This window comes from Lycorma delicatula, chromosome 1, assembly GCF_047948215.1.
Source record: "Lycorma delicatula isolate Av1 chromosome 1, ASM4794821v1, whole genome shotgun sequence".
Taxonomy (NCBI): Eukaryota; Metazoa; Arthropoda; class Insecta; order Hemiptera; family Fulgoridae; genus Lycorma; species Lycorma delicatula.
The window spans coordinates 287,351,553-287,375,525 of record NC_134455.1 but is presented as its reverse complement, the minus strand read 5'-3'; the positions used below and the strand labels follow the sequence as shown (position 1 = coordinate 287,375,525).

Below are 23,973 nucleotides of genomic sequence, written 5' to 3'. Positions count from 1 at the left end.
TTCAGATCATCTTAAGCAAAGCATTTTATATTAATTTTTATTTCAGAGTAAAAAAAGTCCATTCAATGAAGGGTAGCTCTGTTAAAATAAGGTGTAATGTCTTCTCAAGATTACATGTTGGTTTTTATGCTTGTAAATTAAACATTGTGTATATAATTATGCGTGGAATGTATTTCTTGCATATAATTTCTTCGTCCAAACTTTGTTGTCATTCTGTTCTGTCCCAAGCAAGACTTGTTTTCTGTTGCCTGGTCATTTTGTTTTTTGACAAAAAAACTGATTGATATGGAAAACAAAATGGGTCAACTGTTGATTGTACTGGGCCAACAATTCTGATTTAGATATCTGAAATTGCTTCTTGTTGATATACTCTCGTATTATTTTTTACTTTATACTATTTGTTCCAATCTTATTTTTTATAATCGTAAGGAACTGAGATATAGCTGGCAACTAATGATTGCTGTGCATTGGTTGTAATTTATCAGTTACTTAGATATTATCAGTTCAAAAAATATGCTTTTAGCTAATTATTAGAATTTATAACAAGATCCTGCATTTTTGTGAACTAATACCATTCAGCTATTAATGAAAAAAAAAAATAAAAGAACTACTCAAAAAACACTTTCTTTTTCTTATGTGTCTTAAGTGTCCTGTATCTTACAAATTCTATAATAATAATAATCATTACAGAAATATTATTATTTATTGTTTGTACTTTGAATATTAGAGTATACAAGAGGTGTCTCCTAATAGAACTGAATATGTGTGTTCCAACAGTTTTCCTATTTCTGTTAACATTTTTGAAATTCTTGAAAAGTAATGTTGCCCAAGACCTGAGTACATAAAAAAGACCTTTTTTATGTACACTACAAAAACACTCCTTGTGAGTATTTTTTTCATATATGGGAACAAGAAAAAATTGTATGGAACAAGATCAGATTATTAGGGAGGGTAAGGGACGAAGATAATCTTATTTTTTGACAAAAATTATTTTGTTATAGCGTGTAATATGGAAGGGTTGTTATGGTGCAGAAATCAAATCACTCTTCCATATTGTTGATGTTCTCATTACAAACTCACACATCTTTCTCGACACATTCATGTAGAAATGCAGATTCACCATCTATTCAGGAAGAACAAATTCTTTATGAATGTCCCATTCACATCAAAAAACCAAATGAACATTATTTTATATTTGATTGAACTTGGCTGTGTTTAGTTTCTGGGTTATAACCATAGCATAACTCTCCACCTGTCACACTTTAAAAAAGAAAGTGAAGATCATTTGAAGTCGGTTCTTCAAATCACAGCATACATACAGTTTTCCTGAGCACAAATTTTGCCGCAATGAATTTCATGCTCAAATCATTTGTTAAAATTCTTTACCAAGAATGTCAAGAAACAAATTGAGTTAAAAATCTTTTTAATAGTTCTATAACATCTTTGTAAATTGTATTGCAAACGTTTACAAGATTTTCATTATTCCTAATTAGGTCAGTCAAATATTGGTTGGTCATAAGTGACTTTTCCCTTTATGATTAATAAGAATTTTGATGCAATTTATTTTAAATTATTTTATTCAAAATGCTACACTGGCTTCTTAAACTGATTTCCTGCTGAAAATAATGGAATTCAGTTTCTGGGGGTATTGATTCTTGGTATCAAAGAAATCCGTAATTTTTATCTTTTCTCAAATATTTATTTAGAATTTAAAATTTTATATGGTTTATACCTAATTATCTTTTTATTCTTAAAAAGTGATATAATTAACGATACAGAAAATCCCATTTCAAAATAAAGTTTTTATCTAACATGAAACACCTGAGGTAACTGAAATTAAATCATTTGTAAAATTTTGACTGTTCTTTTCTTTTTATTAATCTTTAATTGCTTGCTACATTAAGAGATTTGATCATGTAAATTATTGTGTCTATTTAAAATAAGTCCATTCTAAAAATGATAAATACTGTTAAAGTAGTATTATTGTTCAACTCAGCCAAGTAACTGTTTTGGTTTATATTTAATAATAGATTAATAGAGAATCGGACACAAATCAGGATAATGGATATAGGTAGAAGTAAATTTATAATTATAGAATAATATAGTTATTTGTATATTGCCATTATATGCCTGCTCATATGATAATATTTCACAAGTTTGTTTAGTTTTAATTATTAATATTACTGTCATTCTTCATTATTTTTTCTTAATGTTTATAGGATTATTTTACTAGTTCTTCACTATCTCCTAATAGATAATGAGGAACTATAATTCATGTTGATAGTCATCTAACTTTTGATATTATATAATATCTGAGTTTGCTAAATGAAATGTAAAAAACAATTCAGTATTTCTGAATTTTTAAATCTCTAAAAAAAAATTCAAAGACATTATCTTTGAATCATTCCCTCCTAAAGCTTCTTTCAGCAAACCAAACATGTGAAAATCACACAATGGCAAGTCTGGACTGTGGTGGGTGTTCAAGAGGTGTGTCCAATGAATTTTAGTGAGTCAGCTGTTGTATTATGTGGCTGTGTTTTGTAATGGAGAAGGAGGATGTTGCTGTTGTCATTTGTTGTGATAACCAGTCCTGACATCATCAACAACTGGCGCAGTATGTTGCATTTACCATCCTTTGTCTGTGCAGGAAAAATCAATTACCAGCACACTATTTGAGTCCCAAAACGCAGTTTTCTTTTTTAACCTTTTGGGACCACCATTAGGTATTGCTTCATAGGATGAGATAAATGACAATTTTTGTAGCGTATGAAAATGCCATGCCTGACTGGAATTTGAACCCGGGTCTGACTGGGGGTTGAACCCAGATGAAAAACGTGGGATGCTACCACTCATGCCACGGAGGCTGGCAAAACACGTTGCAAGAATTTTTGCAGCTGAGAAGTGATTCTTGGTCCTGATTGGTGTACCCTCTCCACTTCTCCACCACCATACTTGTTCTCTTGCTTTCCGGGATATAATGGTGGACCTACATATTATCACAGGTATGGTTCAAAAATACCTCTCCTTTCTCAAAGCGATTCAGAAGCTGCTGACAGATGTCTTTTCAAACATTTCTCTGCCTCAGTGTAACATGGATCTCACCTCACTGACTTTGTAGTATCCAAGAGTGTGTGACAACAACATGTATGCACACTCCCAACACTTATGCCCACCTCTGATGCAATTTCAGCGACGGTTACACGGCAGTTCACCTGAATGTTATCATCATTGACGATGATAACATTCATCGTCAATGATGAATGTTATCATCGTTGATAACATTCATCATTGAATGTTATCAACATTCAATGATGAATGTTGATTCATCAACATTCAAGAACAAAAGTCATGACTTTTGTTCTTCTCTGCATCATGGCCACTTTTAACATTTTTTGACTTTATCAAACACTTCAGTTTTTGACAGGGTAACTTCTCTGAACTATGCCTGGAGTCATAAAAATTTAAGATGATTTTGTCATCTTTGTTGGTGACAAATCTGATTATAATTCATTGCACAATGGATGATGGTACCTCCTGCTTGGATATTCTGCTACTGATGTGGGAACGTGACCTACATGCGTAGATGTGGCCGGTTGGTTGTAGTGCCCCACCACATTCACTGCTTTTCCTCAGTTCGTGTGGTAAAGTTCTGGTTTGTAATTGATTGACCCTTGTAAATTTAAGTTTCAGGGTATATTGAAAAGTGATAAGAAAATCACCAAGAAAACCATCCTGGGGTTTGGCTCAGAGGTTGTGTGTTTTATATGGGCATTTACCAATATAAATGCGTACAGTGGTATAAAGGAGTACATGAATATTCTGATTTTTGTATTTAAAAGTAATAACAAATGCTAATGCTAGGCTGAAATCATCTAATAATATGATATTGAACTGATTTCTTGTGAAGTACTTTTTTAAGAATCAAATGCTCATATAATTGTATCTGTAAAATGTGAGAGATCATTTAATTATTTAAAAATGTAAATATTGTTATAGAATAAAAATTACAGTGTTTATATTGTACAGAAAAAGAGGAATGTAAAATTTATTATCTGCACACTTGCAACTGTATGTAAGGATAATAGTAAATGTATATTTGACACATAAAAATTAGGCCTTAAATTGTACTGACTTTAAAATTTTTATTACTGTATATTGTGTAAATATATTGTGGTGGTTTGACAATTTCTGATTATTTTATCTTAATTTATAATCCATATCATCACACCACAAAATGCAGAAGAAACTTGTATATATTCTTAGCATGAGATGTGATGTCATGTGACGAGGGGTGGTCAGTTAATAATTCTACTCATATTTCTATAGTAATTACTGCTTTAATAATATTTGAGGAAATTATCAATTTAATGAAAGTTTTCCTTCAAAAAAGGTTAAGTAAAAATTGACCGACTAAATTATAGTGTGTCACTCTATCTGGTGTATTTGTTTTACTTGAAATGGTAGCAAAGTATTTAAAATTTTGTTATGGTTGTAAGGCAGAAAAGTAATTTGTTTTCAGTCAAATACTTTGTGTGAGGAAAGTATTATATTTTTTTTAGCCAGGAACTTGAACATTTTGTATTATTTAAATTGTATGAAACTTAATTTGTAAAATATATGGTTTACTGTAAAATAAAATAAGATTGAGTTTGTGTGTTATATATTATACATAGAAATCTGGAATTTATTAGGTTGGATTAGTTCAAATTTATCAATTTAAATAGAAGTAAAAATTTATCCAACCAATATGAAAAATTCCTACACCGTTTTAAAGATTACTTCTTGAGTGTTACAATGATTTCATTTCTGTTGTGTGCTTAATGTTAACAAAATTAATATATTGGTAAAAATAAAGTTTGTGAAAAGACATTTATAACACATTTACCAAAAAATTTGCATTTAGTTCTATGGAACTAATAGCCCACAGTTACTGAACTAAAATGGATTTTGACTTTCTGTAATTTTCACTAATTACAGTGAAATTAAATAAGTTACACTGAAATACTGCTGTATTCTGTATTTTATCTTTTAACAGGGGTATTCTTTGTTCAGGTAAAATATGAATACCATACAGAAGAGATTCAGGCCCACTTGTCTCCCATACGCTTCTACCCTTTCAAGTCCCATAAATTAACACTGATTAAAATATAGTGTGATATTTGAATTTTCCTTTTCCAGATTTTATCTATTACCAAAAAAATCCATTTATTTTTTTAAATGTGCTCAACTGTAAGAAAAATAAATCAAATGTTATAGTACCCAAAATGTTATGATTAATCTTAGGGAAAGCTACTTTGGTTGGTGCCTGCAATACTTCAGGTACTTTAAAGTGTTGACATAAGAAATGCTGGGATAGTTAATGTAAAGCAGCAAGTTTCTGCAGCTCCTTCTTTTTCTATATAAATTTGTAAGTAATGATAACCAATCTATGAAAAGGGTGAACAAAATTTTAAGCAAAACAGAGTTTGAAGTAGATTTCAAGCTTTTGAGAATGTAATATTTGATAATGCATTTAAAATGTAACATCAACTAGTTTGTTAAAACTATAGACTAAAATAAGAAATTTTATGAAAAAGTGGTCTTTGTATTTTTATTAAACAACAGTAACTTTCAAAATAACATTTTTCTGTGCTATATGTAGGAAGAAGGTATGTATAGGCAGATATTTAAAATGTTTATAACTTTGAAGAACTATAACACTAGAACTAAATTTTTGAGCAACATGATTACACTATCAATTTAATGAGCAGTACATGATTTACTTTCAAAATACAGAGGTAATTAGGACCTTCTGAAGAGAAGTTATTGATAGTGTAGATTTTAATAATGCTAATCTTAAAAAGTTTTGGAAGCCTCTTTTATGTAATATAATTTTTTTAAATTTATTTTGCATTTCCTAATGTAGGTTGTTGTTTTTGTTAATATAACATAGATTCATATTAATGGATTGTGTAGTTTAGAGGTTTACAAACTTTTTTTAGGTAAGTATTATTAATTACACTGGTACTGGTAACTTCACTACTTAAGATGCTGATAATTAACACTAAGTGTTTGGAAAAAGTCATCTGGTATTTATTGATTTAAAAAAAGTAAGATTAAAAATTAGGCTATATAATAAGAGAAAGAAATCCCTGAATAAAACTTTTGACAGCTTAGAAGTACTGCTGTTAATTAATTCTTACAGGATATAAATATTTGTTTGACATGAGCCTTAGTTGTCTCTCTCTTACTACAGATGATTTTATTATTTCCTTTTTCACATTTATAAATTCTATAGTTATGTATCTAAAGCGGTATAATTAGTGGTTTTAGGTGGGACAATCTTGGTTTTGAATTTCTGTTTTATTTTAAATTTATTAATTAGTAGTTCATTTTGATTATTTTTACAATTAATTATTTTTATAATTTATCTTTACACTAAAATTGTGGAAGATAAAAATGTGACGCATTTGATTTGTTGTATTATAAATCTAATAATATAAATTATAGTAGTAAATAAAATATATTAAGTATCTTATTTGGAGTAACTGCAAAATCCTAATTAGCAAAAAAAAAAAAAAAATAGATTCAATTCTGTTGTGTACAATTTAATTTAATTTAATTTAAGCATTAAAAAAAAATAGAAGTAATCAATTTATATTTCAGTAAAAAATGATTTAATGTAGATAAACAGCTGCAATTTTATGCAAACAACCATATTCTTAATTCCTTACAAAATTTTAGAAAAATCAAATGCTGGCATTCATTTTTATTACAGTATCTAAATATGGGCATTTGAATTAAATGTTTAGTACTGAATGAAGTTAAGGTGATAATGTAAAATATGGTTGTTAATGTAAAATATGGTTGTATGTTAAGGTAAAATCTGGTTGAATTAATGATTAATTTTTTAGTACAGTTTTTTATGATTTGTTTGGAGATGAAATTTTATAATTTTAGACATATTTGCTGTAACCTATAATCTAATCTAATTTTGTTTTTTTTTAAATCCTAAGCAGGTTAGGTTTATACAGGAAAAATTATTTCAAAGTTAATAAACTAGTCTGGTTTGAAAACTAGTTTCACGCTTGTCAACAAAGATGTTATGCTTTTAGTATTTGCATGCTCGTTTAATCAGCAAGTTATAATTTAATAGTGAATGAACATATATTTAAAAGTAAGTTATAAATGTAAAATCTTAGGCTAATATTAATATAGTAACTTACCTTGCTCTCATTTAAAATGTAGCATTAGTAATAAAAATGTTATACAAATTTAAAAAACCAATTTTTGAAATTTGTGTTTATGTTAGTCTTGCAATGTATTTAAATTCCAGGTTATACAAAATGGCTTAAATATATATATGAAGAGTTTCAATAACTTTAAATTATTAATTACAAAAAGTTTTTTATTACTTTTAAACTATACATTTTAAATTGATTTCACAAGTAGTCAGTGTTCTTCATCAATAAGAAACATTGAAATACTCTTATAGTAATTGGGTACTAAATGCACTCTTAGTTCACTTTTTGTTGCCCATTGATAGTCAGTTATTAACTTAGAATCTAATGTAACATTCCCTTCTTTAAGTTGGGCTTTGAAAAAGAAAATTTTTGCACCTACTGCTGAATTTTCAGCTTCAGTTCTGCTCGTCGTAGGATATTTATATTTATAAAATCCAACTGGTGCATTTCCAAAGAAGGAAGCTTTAAGCTCTGGACCACATTTTTCAACTAAAATCCTTTCTGCTGTTTGGCGTAAAGTTTCACCATCTTGTCGAATGCCATGCGGTAAAATCCAGTACTGTTTATTTCCAATTTTTTCTTTAACCAATAACAACAAACTTCTGTCTAAACATCTTTCAGCTGACTTAATGTCTTTAGTTCTATCGCCTTCGGTCTCCCTATCGGCGAATCCAAAATTGCTCAGTTCTTTTAGTGATGCATCCTCAAAATCTTGGGCTGTCTTTTCGGGTATATTATCTAAGTTTATTTTGCTTTTCCCTTTTTTTAATTCCTCTAACTTAAGTTTGTCCATAACTATTTGATATTCATGATTAGACTTGCTGCTATTTTCCAACTCAATTTTACGTAACAATTCAAACATTTTTTGTTCTAAATCATTCAGTTTTCTTGCAATTACAGGTTTTCTTTCTAGGCTAACCGCACTAAATAAATCCCACTTTTCACGATTTTGGTTATCAATGTCCGTAGAATAGCGTTGAATTACATTGACATTTTGTATATAAGAGAGAGTTTTTAATGAATATCGCTTGTTCAGAATACGGTAAAAACACGTTAATACCATTTCTAATTATAAATAACTGCTTTCACATGCAGTTGAACTGATTTATAGGTTATCCTTTCGGTTGTTGTTAACTGCTATTGATAGTTTACAAACGACTCGTTCTTCTTGATGTAAGGTTATTAGTTTTTATTTGGTAAAGGAATATGTTTGTAGCCATTACTGAATTTTACAGCACAGTACTGAGATTTGTTATGCAGTTAAGACTGTAATAAAGAAGTTAGGATCTGTAATTTTACCCTTTTAAGAAAGGATTTTCACAAATTTTGCATGGATAATTGTTTCTGGTATTTTAAGTTTGTACTTTTAAATTCCTATTGTACCGTTAACGGAGTTGTAAACGCAGTATAAAACGGACCTATTATTATTATACTTTAAATTAAAATAGTTGTTTTTACGCTACTTGTGCACTTCAGTCAGTACCGTTTGAAATAAATTTCGCTTGCCAACTTCGACTAATTAACACAGTAATAAGACTTGATTATTAAAAAAATAACCCAACGTTTTGTGCTTATAATTATAGATGTAAATTAACCAAACTTAACCTACGCTCACTAACCTCGACCAATTAACAGTAATGCTTTGATTATTTAAATAATTGCAATATTTACAAATTTATTATTTAAATACTCAAAACAGTACTGTGGTAATTAGTTAAGGTTAGCGAGCGTAGGCTAAGTTTGGTTAAATCATCTTTATTAAATAAATAAATATAGATGGTTATAAAAATGGTTATATCGAGTAATATTAACAACCCAAAAGTTTGCAATTTATTTCAGGCTAATACGTACTGCGGTATCCCCTGAATTTCACAAGTGCCGGTTTTACTATTTAGCAAATCCTTGTTAACACAGTTTCTCATGTTCTACTATGAAAGAACAGCATTTTTTGAAACGTAAGTAAAATGTTTTCTGAATTTTCAGAAATAAAGATATGACCATCTTAAAAAAATTGTATTATCTGTATTTATTTATTATTTTGCTATTAACGATTTTCTACTGATACATTTAAATAACAGTCTCTGTGTATATGTTGAAGAGTATTGATGATAAATCCCTTGTTGAAGTTCTACTAAGGATTTATCATTAAAAAAAAATCAATCTTTAAAATTCTTGTTCTGAACTTGGCTTTGTTGTAGATCCTTGGCTTGCTATATAGATCCTTTATTTTAAAAGTTTTTCTCAATTTAACATTTATTATGTTTGTGTCCATTACGTGTTTGTATGAAATTTAGTTTTGTAACATCCCGCAAAACTAAATTATGTTATCAATTTTTATTGAAACTTATTTTAAAATGCCTTCAGTTTCCAGCAGTAACATTAGCTCACATTTATTAAAGCAGGAGCGCTTTGCACTAAGGATGGTCTTAAAGATAAATGAAAACGTTTTGAAATACATTTATAAAATGTATTATTTAATTTATGTTAAATAATGCTCCTCATTAATTTGAGTTTTGTTTTACTTATTTATTTACAGGCAGCATTCCATTGTTAACATAGCATAGCAATAATCTGTTGTCATTTTCCCTTGAAATATTGGAAAGCAGTATCTACAGAAGGATATTTGCAGAAGGTTATATTAGATTTCTTCAATATGTTCTTCCAGTTCCCCTATATTGGAGAGATATGTCTTTGCAACACTGCATTGGTAAGTGGAGGTTAGGTGTTGTTTAGCTTAAGACAGACCATTTAACAATAATCAGGTTTTCAGTTTGTAATGTGATACTATAATCTCAAAATATTAAACTACTGAACCTGATCTAAACTATATTAAGTGAATGGTTAATGTCTGTTCAGTTATTAAACACGAGATACCCATGTAACATGATTATTTCATTAATTTATGTTTCACACCATGAGATTTTGTTATAAACTGGGTGTAAATTCATTCATCATTCATCATTAAATTATTAAATAAAATACTTATACTCTGTACTTTTAAAGGTGTTATTTTCAGAATCACTAATAAGTTTTGAATCCAAGAAACTGGGTTTTAAAAGTTGTGCCTTGAGTTTTTTTTTAAGTTTATTATTCTCAGAGATGTAAAGCAGTGTCATTTTATAACTTACATGGTCAGCTCATTGATATGACTTTGAGCTTACATCACTGGTAGCTGTCTGGTGGGGAGGGGGCACAGCGTAGATCGGCCAAAACTGGCGCTCTCGCTCATTTCAATTCAGTGTACTTCATGACTTAGATATGATAGCATGGTGATTCATGTGTTTGTGTTAGAGCTTGTCGAGGTAGATTGATTTAAGTAATAAGTGTATTTTGGACAATATTTTTGTGCAAAATATTCAAGTGAACCTGTAAAAAAGGATAAAAATTCAATATGTCAGCCTCAGCCCTGGTTAATGTGATCCATGTGTTTAATAGGTTATGGATCTGTACCCCAATGTCCGGTGCCGAGCGAGCAAGTGAGACTGTTTCGGTAGCTTGCAAAGCTGGCACAGCACGCTCAATAAACGATGCTGATGGTGCAAGCTCTTCTACCGCTGCTGTACCTTAACTAATGGAAATAACTAGTGAAGATAACACCCATACATCTGTTGAAGACTTTCCTGGGCTGATGGATATCAACATCAGTCGAATTGATGCGATGCAGGACCATTGGTGTGCAGTGGACAAACACCTTAAAACAATATTTGAAAGCAATCAGTTTGGTCTATCTTGCAGCGTTTGTAATCGACTTTGTTTTGACAAAGATTTAAAGCAGGTGAAAGCTCATGACATTCTCTTCAGACTAAATTTCCTGGATAACATATAGTGGTATTTTGTTTATGTAGTACCTGTAGCAAGTTGATAGATGCTGATAAAACCCTTGATTGGTGCTTGAATTTTGTATAGATCATCTACCTTGACCAAACCGCCTATGGTACGAGTTTCTGCAGCTGGAGGTTCTGCAATCTGTAGAAACCTACAAAGCTCCACAAGATGCAAATGAATAATCATCGTCAATGCCATCAGTCTGTGCAGCAACTCTGTCTTTAGAAAACAACGTCTTATACATGCATCACAAAGGTGCTATATACATACATCACAAAGTATCAGTTGAAGATATTAAGCTATGTCTTTATCAATAACTCCTTACCAAGCTCTCAACCAGACTTGGAGACTCTGATCGTTGCAATTTGTGGCAATTTAAATAACGATCCACAACACAACAGCTTCCCCGTTGACTTCATAAAGAATGAATTCAGACTCAACTACATGCCCCCACAACCAACAACACTGGGCAACACCACTATCGATTGTATGTTAACCAGGCACATTGTTGTTGATATTATGCCTTATGTCTCTTACTTCTCATATCACAGAACAATGTTGAACAGAATTGTCGTCGAATATTAGTCAAAATAAATATCATGTACCATTTAGTGTCTGTTTTATATTAAAATTAAATTTAGTATGCAGTCAATGTCTCATTTTTATTTCAATCCAATACACTAAAAGTGATTTGCTGACTGCAGACCTATCAGTTTATCTGGCCAAATGAAGGAACTAAAACTTGATTGAAGATTTTCAGTTTTGGTCAAAAAATAAGATGGTGGCTCTCCCATTCAACTCTACAGATAAGTTGGTTGATCTGTACCTTGGAGGAACTTCATCCAAGGTCTATAACGTTTTACTTTAAACCAACAGCTGTGCACCCCCAACACAGCCCAGCCCCACCCAATTTTTTTTCAGATGTACTTGGCCTCATTTGTAAGAAGTATTTTGAGATTATGTGTGTGAATGATATGTTTAGGACATTTATGGTACTCATTTACTGTTTTGGCACAGGCATTGATTCATCATTAGGGATAAGTCATAATATATAAGAAGGATCATGAAGTAGGCTATTTTGTTTCAGATATTAAAGAATTATTGATTTTAGAACAAAAGTAGCAATCATTAATTGTGTTCCTCTCCTACCATGGGGAGTGAAAAGGTCCTTATCTTTTAACTGGCTAATGAATGTTTTCAAACATGAGTTGCAACAGTGTTTTTCAGACACCATTTTATTTTTGCCTCTGATTTGCCCTCCTTACTAGTAGTGGAGGCTTTTTATATATTTTTCTTGGGTAATCTCCATATATATAAAATACATTTGTGAAAAAAAAAAGGTATCAAGAAGTCCATTTCACTAAAACATACTAATAAAAATAAACTGATGTGGATATCACATGACTTCCTTATATGCCTATGAAATTATATATACACATTTTTTTTTTGATGTGTCCTTCGCCACCGCTACGTCAAAAAAAAATCCTTCAAATGTTCATAATCCGCAGTGTAGATCCTGCAGTGAACTTAAGAAACTCGTTCAGATGTTTTCTGATTAAGTTACTTTACTTACAGACACTATTTCAGAGATGACAAAGATGAATAAAAAGTCCTACGTCATACGAAAGTTCCTGCTCCCAAAGTACTACTGGTACGGGCAGAGTCTACCACAGCTGGCAGTAAGCCAACTAACAAGCTCCCCACAAAGGGAACCCACTTAACCACCCCCTCTGGGATGTCAATAGCGACTTCCCATTCTAATAAGTCTCCTCCGCCATCACCCCATGTACTGGAGGATATGGTTGAAGAACGGTCCCAAAGGCGTCGGAGTTATCTAAATTAAAGAACATGAAAAAGGAAATCCGAGTAGCATAACACTAAATTTTATATGGTTTCCTTAGTATATTTATTTATTATTTTATTTATTTACATTTTTTCCCTTATGAACATTATTCAGTGGAATGTTAGAGGTCTTCGGTCCCGCATTGAAGATTTTGGAGTACTGGTACACATACATGATCCGATAAACATGTGTTTCCAGGAAACTCATCTTCTACAACATGACCCAATAGCACTCAGAGGACTCTTCTGTGAGAGATACGACTGTATAGTTTTTTTTTTTTTTGTTTGTGGGCGAAAAACGCCTGGGCGTTATCATCGCCTGGAATTTTATTAATAAAAGGGTAAAATAACTCCAAAATAATATAACTTATAAGGTGTAAAATTAATATTAATCATATAATAAAAATTTATTAAAACAAGAATCAAGAAGGTAAAATAAAACTCAAAACAAATACGGCAGATGAAGTCTTTAAAATATAAAAGTTAAAAAATAAAAATAATTGAATAAAGAAACTATACAAAACTTACCAAATTCCGATGGGTTGTGCAAAAGGCTCCCTTCTTGGATACTAACATGAAAGACATAGAATCAAAAAAATCAAAATTGAAAGTAAAGGTTAAAAATTATGAAAAACTCTTTTAGCATAAAAATATAAATGATAAGATTAAATTTTTGCAGTAACCTGGTACCATGCAAAAACAGAAACATCTGGCCCAAAATTTCGTTATTATTGTACAAGATGTCACGGATGTTTCTAGGTAGATTGAACTTACTACGCAACACTGCATAACGTATGCAGTCCACGAGAATATAGTGCACAGTCATGCGGCAGTATCATTGTGTACAAGGGGTGGGACTTCTCCTGACATTGGGTATTCGTGTGTGATCCTCGTATGTGGCGAGCCATCACTTTATGATAGACGAGACCAGCTTTTGTTATCTTATTTTGCCCATCTCAAAGGACAGCCAAATAATCTGGCTTTTGACCCAGTTCTTAGGAATCCTAATTTAAGGACGTATGAGGACCATCAACGTTGTACTGCGCCTGTGGGTGTCCGTACCCGACGTGTGCTGCAGCATATAAATGTTGACACTCGTTCTTTCCATCATGTTCGTGCTCATATCCTCCGTGGAGAATAAACCCCTTAAATTTTACATTTGACCTTATAACATAAGATAAACAACATAAGATAGACAATCAACACCACCTACTGTTTTCCGGCAAATGTTTCAGTATATTCTCACCAACCCAGACACGGTGATATACACTGATGGATCGAAACAAGATGATACTGTTGGTTGTGCTTTTGTTGTCAATGAAAGAACTTATATGTTTGGCCTACCCAGTATTACGAGTGTATTCACCGCTGAAATACTTGCTAAAAATAAAGCTATAGATATTGTTAACCCTAAATATAGAAACATTCTTATTTGCAGTGACTCGTGTAGTGCTCTCCAGGCGTTAGAAAACTTTTATTCCAAACATCCTGTCGTCATTGAAATTTACGATGCAATCGCTGCTGAGTTAGGTAATCGCAACAGAAGTAAGTTTTTGCTGGGTCCCTAGCCATGTAGGGATTCTACGTAACGAGAGAGCAGATTATGCTGCCAAGGAAGCGTGTATTCAACCTCCTTTCACCACCCGAGTTACTACCTTTGATTTTATTAATTGTGTAAAACAATCACTGAGAGCAAGGTGGCAAAGTGACTGGGCGACTACAGTCGATAATAAACTCCGACGGATTAAAGATTTAGTGTTGCCATGGAGCTTCTCCTGCAGAAAAACTCGTCGTGAGGAAGTGGTCCTCTGCCGGTAACGGATAGGACATACGAGGATCACACACGAATACCTAATGTCAGGAGGAGTCCCACCCCTATGCACACGATGCAACTGCCGCATGACTGTGCACCACATTCTCGTGGACTGCATATGTTATGCAGCATTGCTTCGTAAGTTTAATCTACCTAGAAACATCCATGATATCTTGTACAATAATAATGAAATTTTGGACCGGATGTTTCTGTTTTTGCATGGTACCAGGTTACTGCAAAAAAGTTAATACTATCATATATATTTTTATGCTAGAAGAGTTTTTGATAATTTTTAACCTTTACTTTCAATTTTGATTTTTTTGGCTTTATGTCTAATTTCATTATCCAAGAAGGGAGCCTATTGCACAACCTACCTGAATTAGGTAAGTTTTATATAGTTTCTTTATTCTATTATTATAACTTTTATATTTTAAAGACTTCATCTGCGATATTAGTTTTGAGTTTTATTTTACCTCAAAAATTGGTAAAACGAATATTAAGGATGAACATGAACCTTGCAGTTATAAAGCGAATGTTGAGAATGAATCTTGTAGTTTTTGCGACAGATTCAAAATGACTGCCGCATCACAGAACACATCACTATCCGGTTAGTATGAGGAGGACACATTATTGCACAACTGGGCTGCTGTAAAATTTGTTTGCTATGGATCCCATGCAAACTCACAAAAAAAGATCAAATGTCAAAAAAAGGAATGTTATGAACAGTCTCTTAAACGTTATTGTGATGAAGGATTGTGACAAAGGATAACTTCCTTTTCAGTATTCTGACAAGAGACAAAACTTGGGTGCATCATTATGTTCCAGAAGAAAAATGACAAAGCATGGAATATTGCGTCTATGGTTTGCCACAATAAAAACAACCCTGTACAAAAAAATTCTCTAGATAGTGTTCTGCAATTTCAAACACTTGTATGTGACTGACTACCTGGAAGTTGAATTGACAGCAAATTCTTTTTTTTAACAGAGGTGTTAAATAAAACACATTAGGATACATGTGTCATGTTCAAAAATTCATCGAGCCAATAATTCTACAACACAATAATGCTTGGCCATGCAGATCGCGTGCAACTTCTGAGGCTCTTCTGAAGTTGAAATTTGAACCTGTTCCATACCTTCCATCCTACCAGATTTATTGTCCTGAAATTTTCACCAGTTTCTCCAGTTAAAGAGGGATATTAAGGGTATTCATTTCACCATGGATGATGAACTGAAAGGGGGAATAGAGTTGTGGATTAAGGAAAAACTGCCAACATTCTTCATTAGCGGAATGAAAAATTGGATCCACTGGGAGAAATGTGTAACTGTGACTACGTGGAAAAATAGATTAAGTTTTTGTAGCAATTAAAATGTATTTTTATGCAATATTTGTTACATTTGACTATCTTTTTCATTTTCTGTTATGAGCGACTGAACATTACATTTCAGCCATCACTCATATTGAACTGTGCTGGAAGAAAAACTGAAAAAGAAAGCATGGATGCACCTTTTAAGATATTTTCTCATGATTTAGATAATAATGCGCTTTAAATATGAACTTACTGTAGAAAAACATTTTTTTAATGTTTTTAATCTTTATATTGATTGATTGACTCTCTTTTATATTTTAATTTTAAAAAAATAGCAATATTAATTTAATAAATTATTGTTCTATATATAGGAGAAAAGCTGTTTTTTTCTAGATTAACTTTAAAAGAAATTTAATGTTAGTAAGTATTAATTTTCATGTAGTATTGTAAAATTTCTTGTTAATCTTAACTTATTGATACTAATTACTTTTCTATCAGATTTGTTTGATTTAGCAGGTGGGTTTTACAAAAATCCTCCAGAAGACTGTTCAAAAGACAGTATTGTGGAATTGTTAGATTTAATTGTGAATCATGACTGTGGACAATCTCATCTTGCTCTTAAAGTTAAAAAAAGGTAAAAGACTATTCAGTAATGCAACAAGTTATTATTAATTTTATAATTGTAAATATAGTATTTTGAAAGAATTAATAGATTGATAATTGAAAAAAAATTACTTCTTTCATTGCTAATTTGTATACCCGTGGTCTGTTCAAAAAGCATCTGATCATATTTTTTTCTTGAAAAAATATTTGAATGAAGAGTTATAAGACTTGGTAGAGCAGAGCACTAGTAACGTAACATGTATATTCTTTTTTGTAACCTCACTGAGCACATCAGTTCCTATCCATGTGGTAGCTGTTCCAAAAGATGTCAGTGGAAAATATTTCCTGCAATGGAAGAAACAGTGGGTTAAATATGTGGCATCACAAGAGAACTACTTCAAAGGAGACTAGAATTAGAAACCATTTAGTGAGCTTATCTTTTTTCTCATATGTGGCAGGATATATTTTGAACAGACCCCATACGTTATTTGCCACTTAGACATGTGTATAAGTGGTGATTCATTATTATTTATTATTATTTCTTTGTCTATATTAATGTTATGTAAATAAGTTGTTAGTTACTGACCATAATTCATTTACCTGTCAAATAAATGTATTTATCAATTTAAAAACTTTAATTCTACATAAATCTATTTACTATTTATCTTTTAAGTAAAAAGGCAGTTTGTTGTAGTATTTTTCAAAAGGTTTTTTGATGGTTGGTTACAATAGGACAGCTTTTGCTATTTTGGCTTTCGATAAATCTGAGAATTTTTTTTACATTGAACTACATGTTTAAGAAAGTTTTGTTATAAGTATATAGTTTAATAATTTTATTTATTTTGTTGGTTGATAAAATTAACAAAGCTTTGAAGCTTCTGTGTGGAATAGGGAAATGTAATTTTGTAGCATATGAAAAATGGCATGCCTGACCGGGACCTCTGAATGAAAGGCCGAAGAGTTACCTCTCTACCGCGGTGATAGGGTGGGATGGTAGAATGAAATGGAAAAAGAATTTTGGAGGAAATAACATTTTTACTAAAACTATGGGAAATCTCCAGCATCTATTGCAAAATAATATATATATATTTAGTAGTCTACTTCACTGTATTTTACTTTAGACATGTTTGTTGTCAACAATTACTGTATTATTAAAATTATTTTCAAAAATCTTTTATACAATTTTTAACACTAAACTTGCCCAGTAGCAGACCATACTACTGAAATTAATCTATCTTAAATTTTTACTACATGCACATGTTCCCATTGCATTCTGTATTCTAGAAGTTTTTCTTATTTTTTTGATTGAAACTATCCATACCTAAAACTGAATTGAATAAACATATTGTAAAAATTTATCCATATGACATCAAAGCTCACAAAAATCTATTCACAGTTATGAAAATCAGGAAATGGAATGTATTATTGGAAATTGGACTGCAAATGAAGTTAGACACCAACTTTATAAGGTTACAAGTTGTTTATCATGAAATATGAAATTGTCTAATCTTACTGGATTAGTGAGATTGGTAAATTTCATCTCCTCAAATTTGGTGGTGGGAAATTCAGTAGTCATAAGTACTCTCTCTTTTTCTGTTTAGCCTCTGGAATCAATGGTAAATGAAGTGTAGTCTTGTACAGTCGTTAGATCAACCATTCCTGAGATATGCAGTTAATTGAAACCCAACCACCAAAGAAGTCTGGTATCCATAATCTAGTATTCAAAAGTCTTAGGTACACTAGAGTACCATACTTTAATAAAAAGTCTTTGAAACTAATAAAATTATGTAAAAATTAAAATCTGGTTTTCAGATAGGTTTACTTTTACCCAAATTAGTGGGGTGATGTTATATAGGTTTCATTAACATTTGAGCCTTTTACATTGTTATTCTGACATGATTTTTCCTTACACCTACATTAAAAATTAATGTAGAGTTAAGTTGTACTTTATCGATATTATGTATATTACAGTAAAGTAAAATCTTAAAAAAAAATATAAATTTATACTTATTTTGTAGTTATCATAGACTTTGATAGTCCTTGATTTCCTTCATCAATTTCTCCCATTTTTCTCTTCTTCTTCTAAAATGCTATTCTCTATGTGGGTGTCGATTTCAAGAAATATCTCTGACATCATTCTTATCTCCTTGGTGTATTCTTATTTTTCTTCCTTTTTTTCTGCCTACAGTAGGGCTTGATTGTTTTGTATGATATTTATTTAACTAATTCAGTGTATTTTTTTTCACATTGGATGTCTGGTTTCTTCATCTTTTACTTGTCAAACAAATTCTCCAAAGCCTTTATTTTCAAATTTTTGCATTATTTATTTTTTAACTATTTCTGTTTCACATCATCTGTGCACTGGAATCGATTGTTTGGTAGTTCTTTAGTTTGTGAGTTTCTAGAAATGATCTTGGGATTAAAAAAATATTTTTACCTGATATATTTAATTATTATGATTTTACTTCCTTATTAATACTTATTGTTTATACTACATCTGTCTTTGAGGGAAAAGAAATAATTTTTTTTGATCTTAAGTCTTGAACCTTTCACATAAAGCTGAAACTTTGTAGAAATACTAAAATAGTTAGAGAGGTTCATTTTCTCTGATTATGAACTTCTCCAATTTTATATAATAAATTGCATATGTTATGTGGTCTCAAAGAGACCTACATACAAACTGAGCAAAAAGATCAGATAAAATTTTTTTCTTTATAAGTAATATTTTTTATTAAAGTACTATTCTCCCAACTCTGTCCTTTTTAACATAGTGATAGTGCCACTATCTATCTTCCAAAAGATTCTGAGTTTGAATCCTGGTAATGCTTGACATTTCTCATTCATTACAAATTTCATCTCTCACATTTAACTTTAATTTCTGTAATACTGTGATCACAAAACAAATCCAGTTTGTTAGTATTTTCTGCAAACTTGCAAGGTTGTGATACAAATTTTTTAAATTCTTATATGTTTTTCCATTCTAGAGAGCATTTATAACCCACGGGGTTGGTCTAGTGGTTAAATTCATTTTCGCAAATCAGCTGATTTTGAAGTTGAGAGTTCTAAGGTTTAAATCCTACTAAAGGCAGTTACTTTTATATGGATTTGAATACTAGATCGTGGATACTGGTGTTCTTTGGTGGTTGGGTTTCAATTAACCACACATCTCAGGAATGATCAACCTGAGTCTGTACAAGACTACACTTCATTTACATTCATACATATTATCCTCATTCATCCTCTAAAGTAATACCTTATGGTGGTTCTGAAGGCTAAACAGAAATTGAGAGACAGCGTTTGTAACATAAATATTTGAATTAATTTATTATTAACAACTAGACAAGGGCGTTTTCTGTAAATTAGTAATATCTGCTTAGAATTTTATTATTATTTGCATGATTTTTTAACTTCACTGTGTATGAATGGAGTAGTACTGATTTTATTTATGAAGATGAATAAAAATCATTTACAAATAGTTATGATGATAATCAATTTCATGAATAATCAAATTTATAATAATTAATTTTTCAGTAATGTTTAAAGGTATAATTATTGTTTCAATGGGTAAACTTACTGGTATGGGTTTTTTAAGTCGAATTTGCGTACTCTACTTTCACTTGACCGAGTCTGGAATCGATCGCGAAACAAAAATTTCGCCAGACTCCGGATAACCGCATTTCAAGACGATCTAAGCTTTTTTATTTATGATTTATTTCATAGGTTTTGATTTTCCGTTCAAGAAACACGGCCGAAAAACGAAAGGAATTGCGATTTTCCGGCCCCTTGCGTAGAAAAGCAGCACGCTTTTCCCGACTCTAAGCTTGTCGAAAAAATACTCCCTCGAAAGACGCTTCGACGTAGCGAAACCGATTTTCAATAAGCGCGGACGTTAATTTTTTATGGCTGTATGAACATTTCGACGAATATTCGTGTAATTTTTGTAATTTTCTTACTTCCGAAGTATTATCAACCTTTTAAAAAAAATATATACATATCGCCGACCCGAAACCAGTCTTAAATAATCTAAGGGAATATTATGGTTGATACAAAAATGAAAAACGACAGGAAAAACTGACAAATAACGAAAATATTCGACATCGAAATGAAACCGACCAAAAAAAACTTATTTCGCACCTGAGAGATGGAGAATTTTTTCCACCGCCAACGCGACAGTTACAATAAAATAAGTATACCGAAAACATCGACGACAAAAGGACAAAAAAGAAATAAAAAAATTTCACCTTTATAACTTCATTTACATTCGAGAAAAAAGTTAGACGACGACGAAAATAAATGATGAAAAAAAATTATATTAAAAAAAATAAAATTAACAATACCACAAAACACCGGCAACCCTCGTATATATATGATGCATATGTATATATACGTAGAAATATTATTTTTAAATATATATATATATATACGGCAAAATTTTGCAAATTCGCTTCACGTGAAATTATGTGAAATTTCGGATTACCGAATTTCCAGACAACCGAACAACATACGTCAATACCGGCTGAGATATAGCAATTTTTTTTTTTTTTGGTGGGCATGCACGTTACTTTAACTTTTTTTTTTGAGCAAAATTTTTCTAATTCGAAAGGGCGCCGATTCCTTCATTCGTCGAATATTTTTTCGCATTCACGCGCCGGTTGTCACATTTTTTAGCCTAATTTTCCTCACATTTCGTACCGATTTGCGACCCGATTGGAGTCAATTTTGAGAGTATTATAAGGGATATGGTCTTGGCTTGGGACCCACTTGCGTTTCTGTTTCACCGGGCGTCCGGTGCGTCCTCCTTGCCTACTACTCTCTTCCGTTCGTGGCTGCTGTTTATGCTGGTTTTTGCTGGTTATTCGGCCGCCCGGCGGGCGTTTGAGTCTGGTTGAGTTTCTGTTTTCGCTGACTTCAGCTGGCAAATGTTCTCCGGCCACGGTTCTTATGCATATATTCGAGCTCCGTTGCGGTCGTCCTTAGCGTTCGCTTTTTATGCTCGATAGTCGAAAGTAAGTTGTCATGCGCGTAGCGCGTGCATTATGGTCCTCTCTGGTATTGAACGGGTCGTCGGGGTGATTATACGAACTATATCTTCATCTGGGGCGTAGTTTAAGTGACTTGCCTCTTAACTCGCTTCGCCGTCGTCCATTTAGGCCGCTTTTAGACACATTTAGGCTTTCTTGCATTGTGTTCCGGAGTGCTTGTAAGTCGGCGTCCCTCATTGTTGCTTGTTGCACGTTTGTCGATTACAGTTTGTAGTAGAGCCTTTAGATGGTAAAAAACAGAAGTAGTCTGGTGCTCGTTTCATCGTATTTCCAGTACGGACATTCGATAGACGAGTACCTGCATCGATGGGAGGAAATAATTATGGAGTTCAGAAGCCAGGAAATAGTGTTGGCTGGAGATGTCAGTGCGAAATCGCCGTTGTGGTACAGCACGGATCGTGACTGGAGAGGTCGAGGCGAGAAGATCGAAGACCTGATTGCACATCAACTAGATGTGTGCAATCGGGAGGGAGAACTTCCGATTTATAGAGGCAACGTTGACGAGCGAAGACATTTCTAGGGTACGATCGTCGATTTCACGCTGTTGAAGGGTGAGAGCTCTATGGTTGTGGACTGGACGGTGATTGATGAAGGAAGTAGTGATCATCCATTCATCATTTTCGATGTTGAAGTTGGTGTGGCTCGTGAGAGAGTGCCTGTCGTATCGGCAACGGTGGAAAAAGGCAAATACCTTCTGCGAAAGGCGGACTGGTGAAGGTTCGGTTGGGGCCTCCAGCGCGAAATGAATGAATGGAAGACGCTTGTCGGTGAGTTGGATGGTGCAAATCTAGTGACAAGATTCATTGAAGGACTGTTGTGGACCGCAGAAGAGGCTTTTCTCAAAGCTACGGGAAAAGATACATTGGCATTCTGGTGGTCAACCGAGCTGCAAGTCATGCAACGTGCAGTAAGGAAGAAAAGGCGGAATATGCAACGTGAGAGAGACCTTGAGCGTCGCGAGTGGAAAGTAGCGGGGTATCGAAGGGCTCGTAATGAGCACTTCGTTGCGGTGAGAGCGGCCAAACGAGATAAAAATAAAGAAGAATGCCCCCTTTCAGAGTTTGTAAAGTTTTATTTTTGTGAATTTTATATATTTTTATTTTGTTATATTAAATTACGCTTATTTTAAATTCTTTATGAAAGCTTTTATTCTAGGCGATGAAAGTGTTTTTCGCCCTCAAAAAAAAAGAAAAGTTGACAGGGTGCGCCTACCCATTTTAGAATATATGAGAAGTGAGCGGTGGACACAAAGCAAGTGCTGTGTGGCACCATACTTAGTTCGCTCATGCAATTAGGTTAGCTCTAGAAGCTAGTTAGGACACTGGTTGCTACATTGATTCGAGGCTCAGTAGCCATTTGTGGCACAGACATTCGGTCTTATGCTTTAGGGCGACCGAATTGGGTGGAGGCAGGAGAAATGCCATGCAAATCAATATGTTGCGTCTCGTTCGTCAGCCACGGCAGAGAAACTACTACAAAACATTGTAACTCGCCTTGAAGCTTGGTCTTAGGTTACCGGCTTTACATTTTTACCTGAGAAGACAAGATGTGTAATTTTTTCTCGTCTGCGGAACCTCTTTATTCCGCAAATCTTTCTTGGTGGAAAGCTGATTGATATCTCTTCTTCTGTCAGATTTTTAGGCTTATTTTTTGATAGCCGCCTTACATGGGTCAAACACATCAAAGAATTGAAAACGAGATGTTCCAGACTTTTAGATATGCTGCAGGTGCTTAGCAATACCAACTGAGGTCACTCAGATCACTCGTGTATGTTGCGTTTCTACTATTTCTATGGTTGTGTCGCCTACTCTTCAGTGCGTAATACCATGCTTAAGATGCTAGATCCTGTACATCATGCTTTCCTTCGGCTTGCTACAGATGCCTGTAGATCAAGCCCTGTCGTGAGCATCCTTGTCGAATGCGATGAGCCATTACTTTGGGATAGACGGAACCAGGTATTAGCATCTTATTTTAGCCGCCTTAATGGACAACAAAATCACCCGGCTTTTAACGGAATTCTTGGAAATATTTACTTTCGCAGGTATGAAAACCGTTCGCGTTCTACTGCACCTGTAGGTATTCGTACCCGACGTTTACTGCACCTTATGAATGTAGCCCTACCTTCCATTTTTCCTGTTTATCCGTGTTCATATCTTCCGTGGACAATCACTCACATACATTTTATGTTTGACTTCACGAAATACAATAAAGAGTCAACACCACCTATTTTCTTTCAGCAAATATTTCACCATATTCTTTTCAAGGCAAACGCAAACCAGTGGTATACACAGATGGGTCGAAACAGAACAATACCGCCG

General features: G+C 32.7%; 1 protein-coding gene across 1 annotated transcript; it reads right to left on the bottom strand.

Annotated features, from left to right (window-relative positions):
* Positions 1–7,366: 7,366 nt before the first annotated feature.
* On the bottom strand, positions 7,367–8,382 carry mRpL46 (mitochondrial ribosomal protein L46). Its single transcript, XM_075378995.1, has one exon. The coding sequence runs from the start codon at positions 8,284–8,286 to the stop codon at positions 7,432–7,434; it is 855 nt and encodes a 284-aa protein (XP_075235110.1). The 5' UTR covers positions 8,287–8,382; the 3' UTR covers positions 7,367–7,431.
* Between the last annotated feature and the right edge of the window lie 15,591 nt (positions 8,383–23,973).

Coding starts and splice junctions, on each gene's coding strand:
- mRpL46 (XM_075378995.1), bottom strand. CDS start 8,286: ATGGTATTAACGTGTTTTTACCGTATTCTGAACAAGCGATATTCATTA.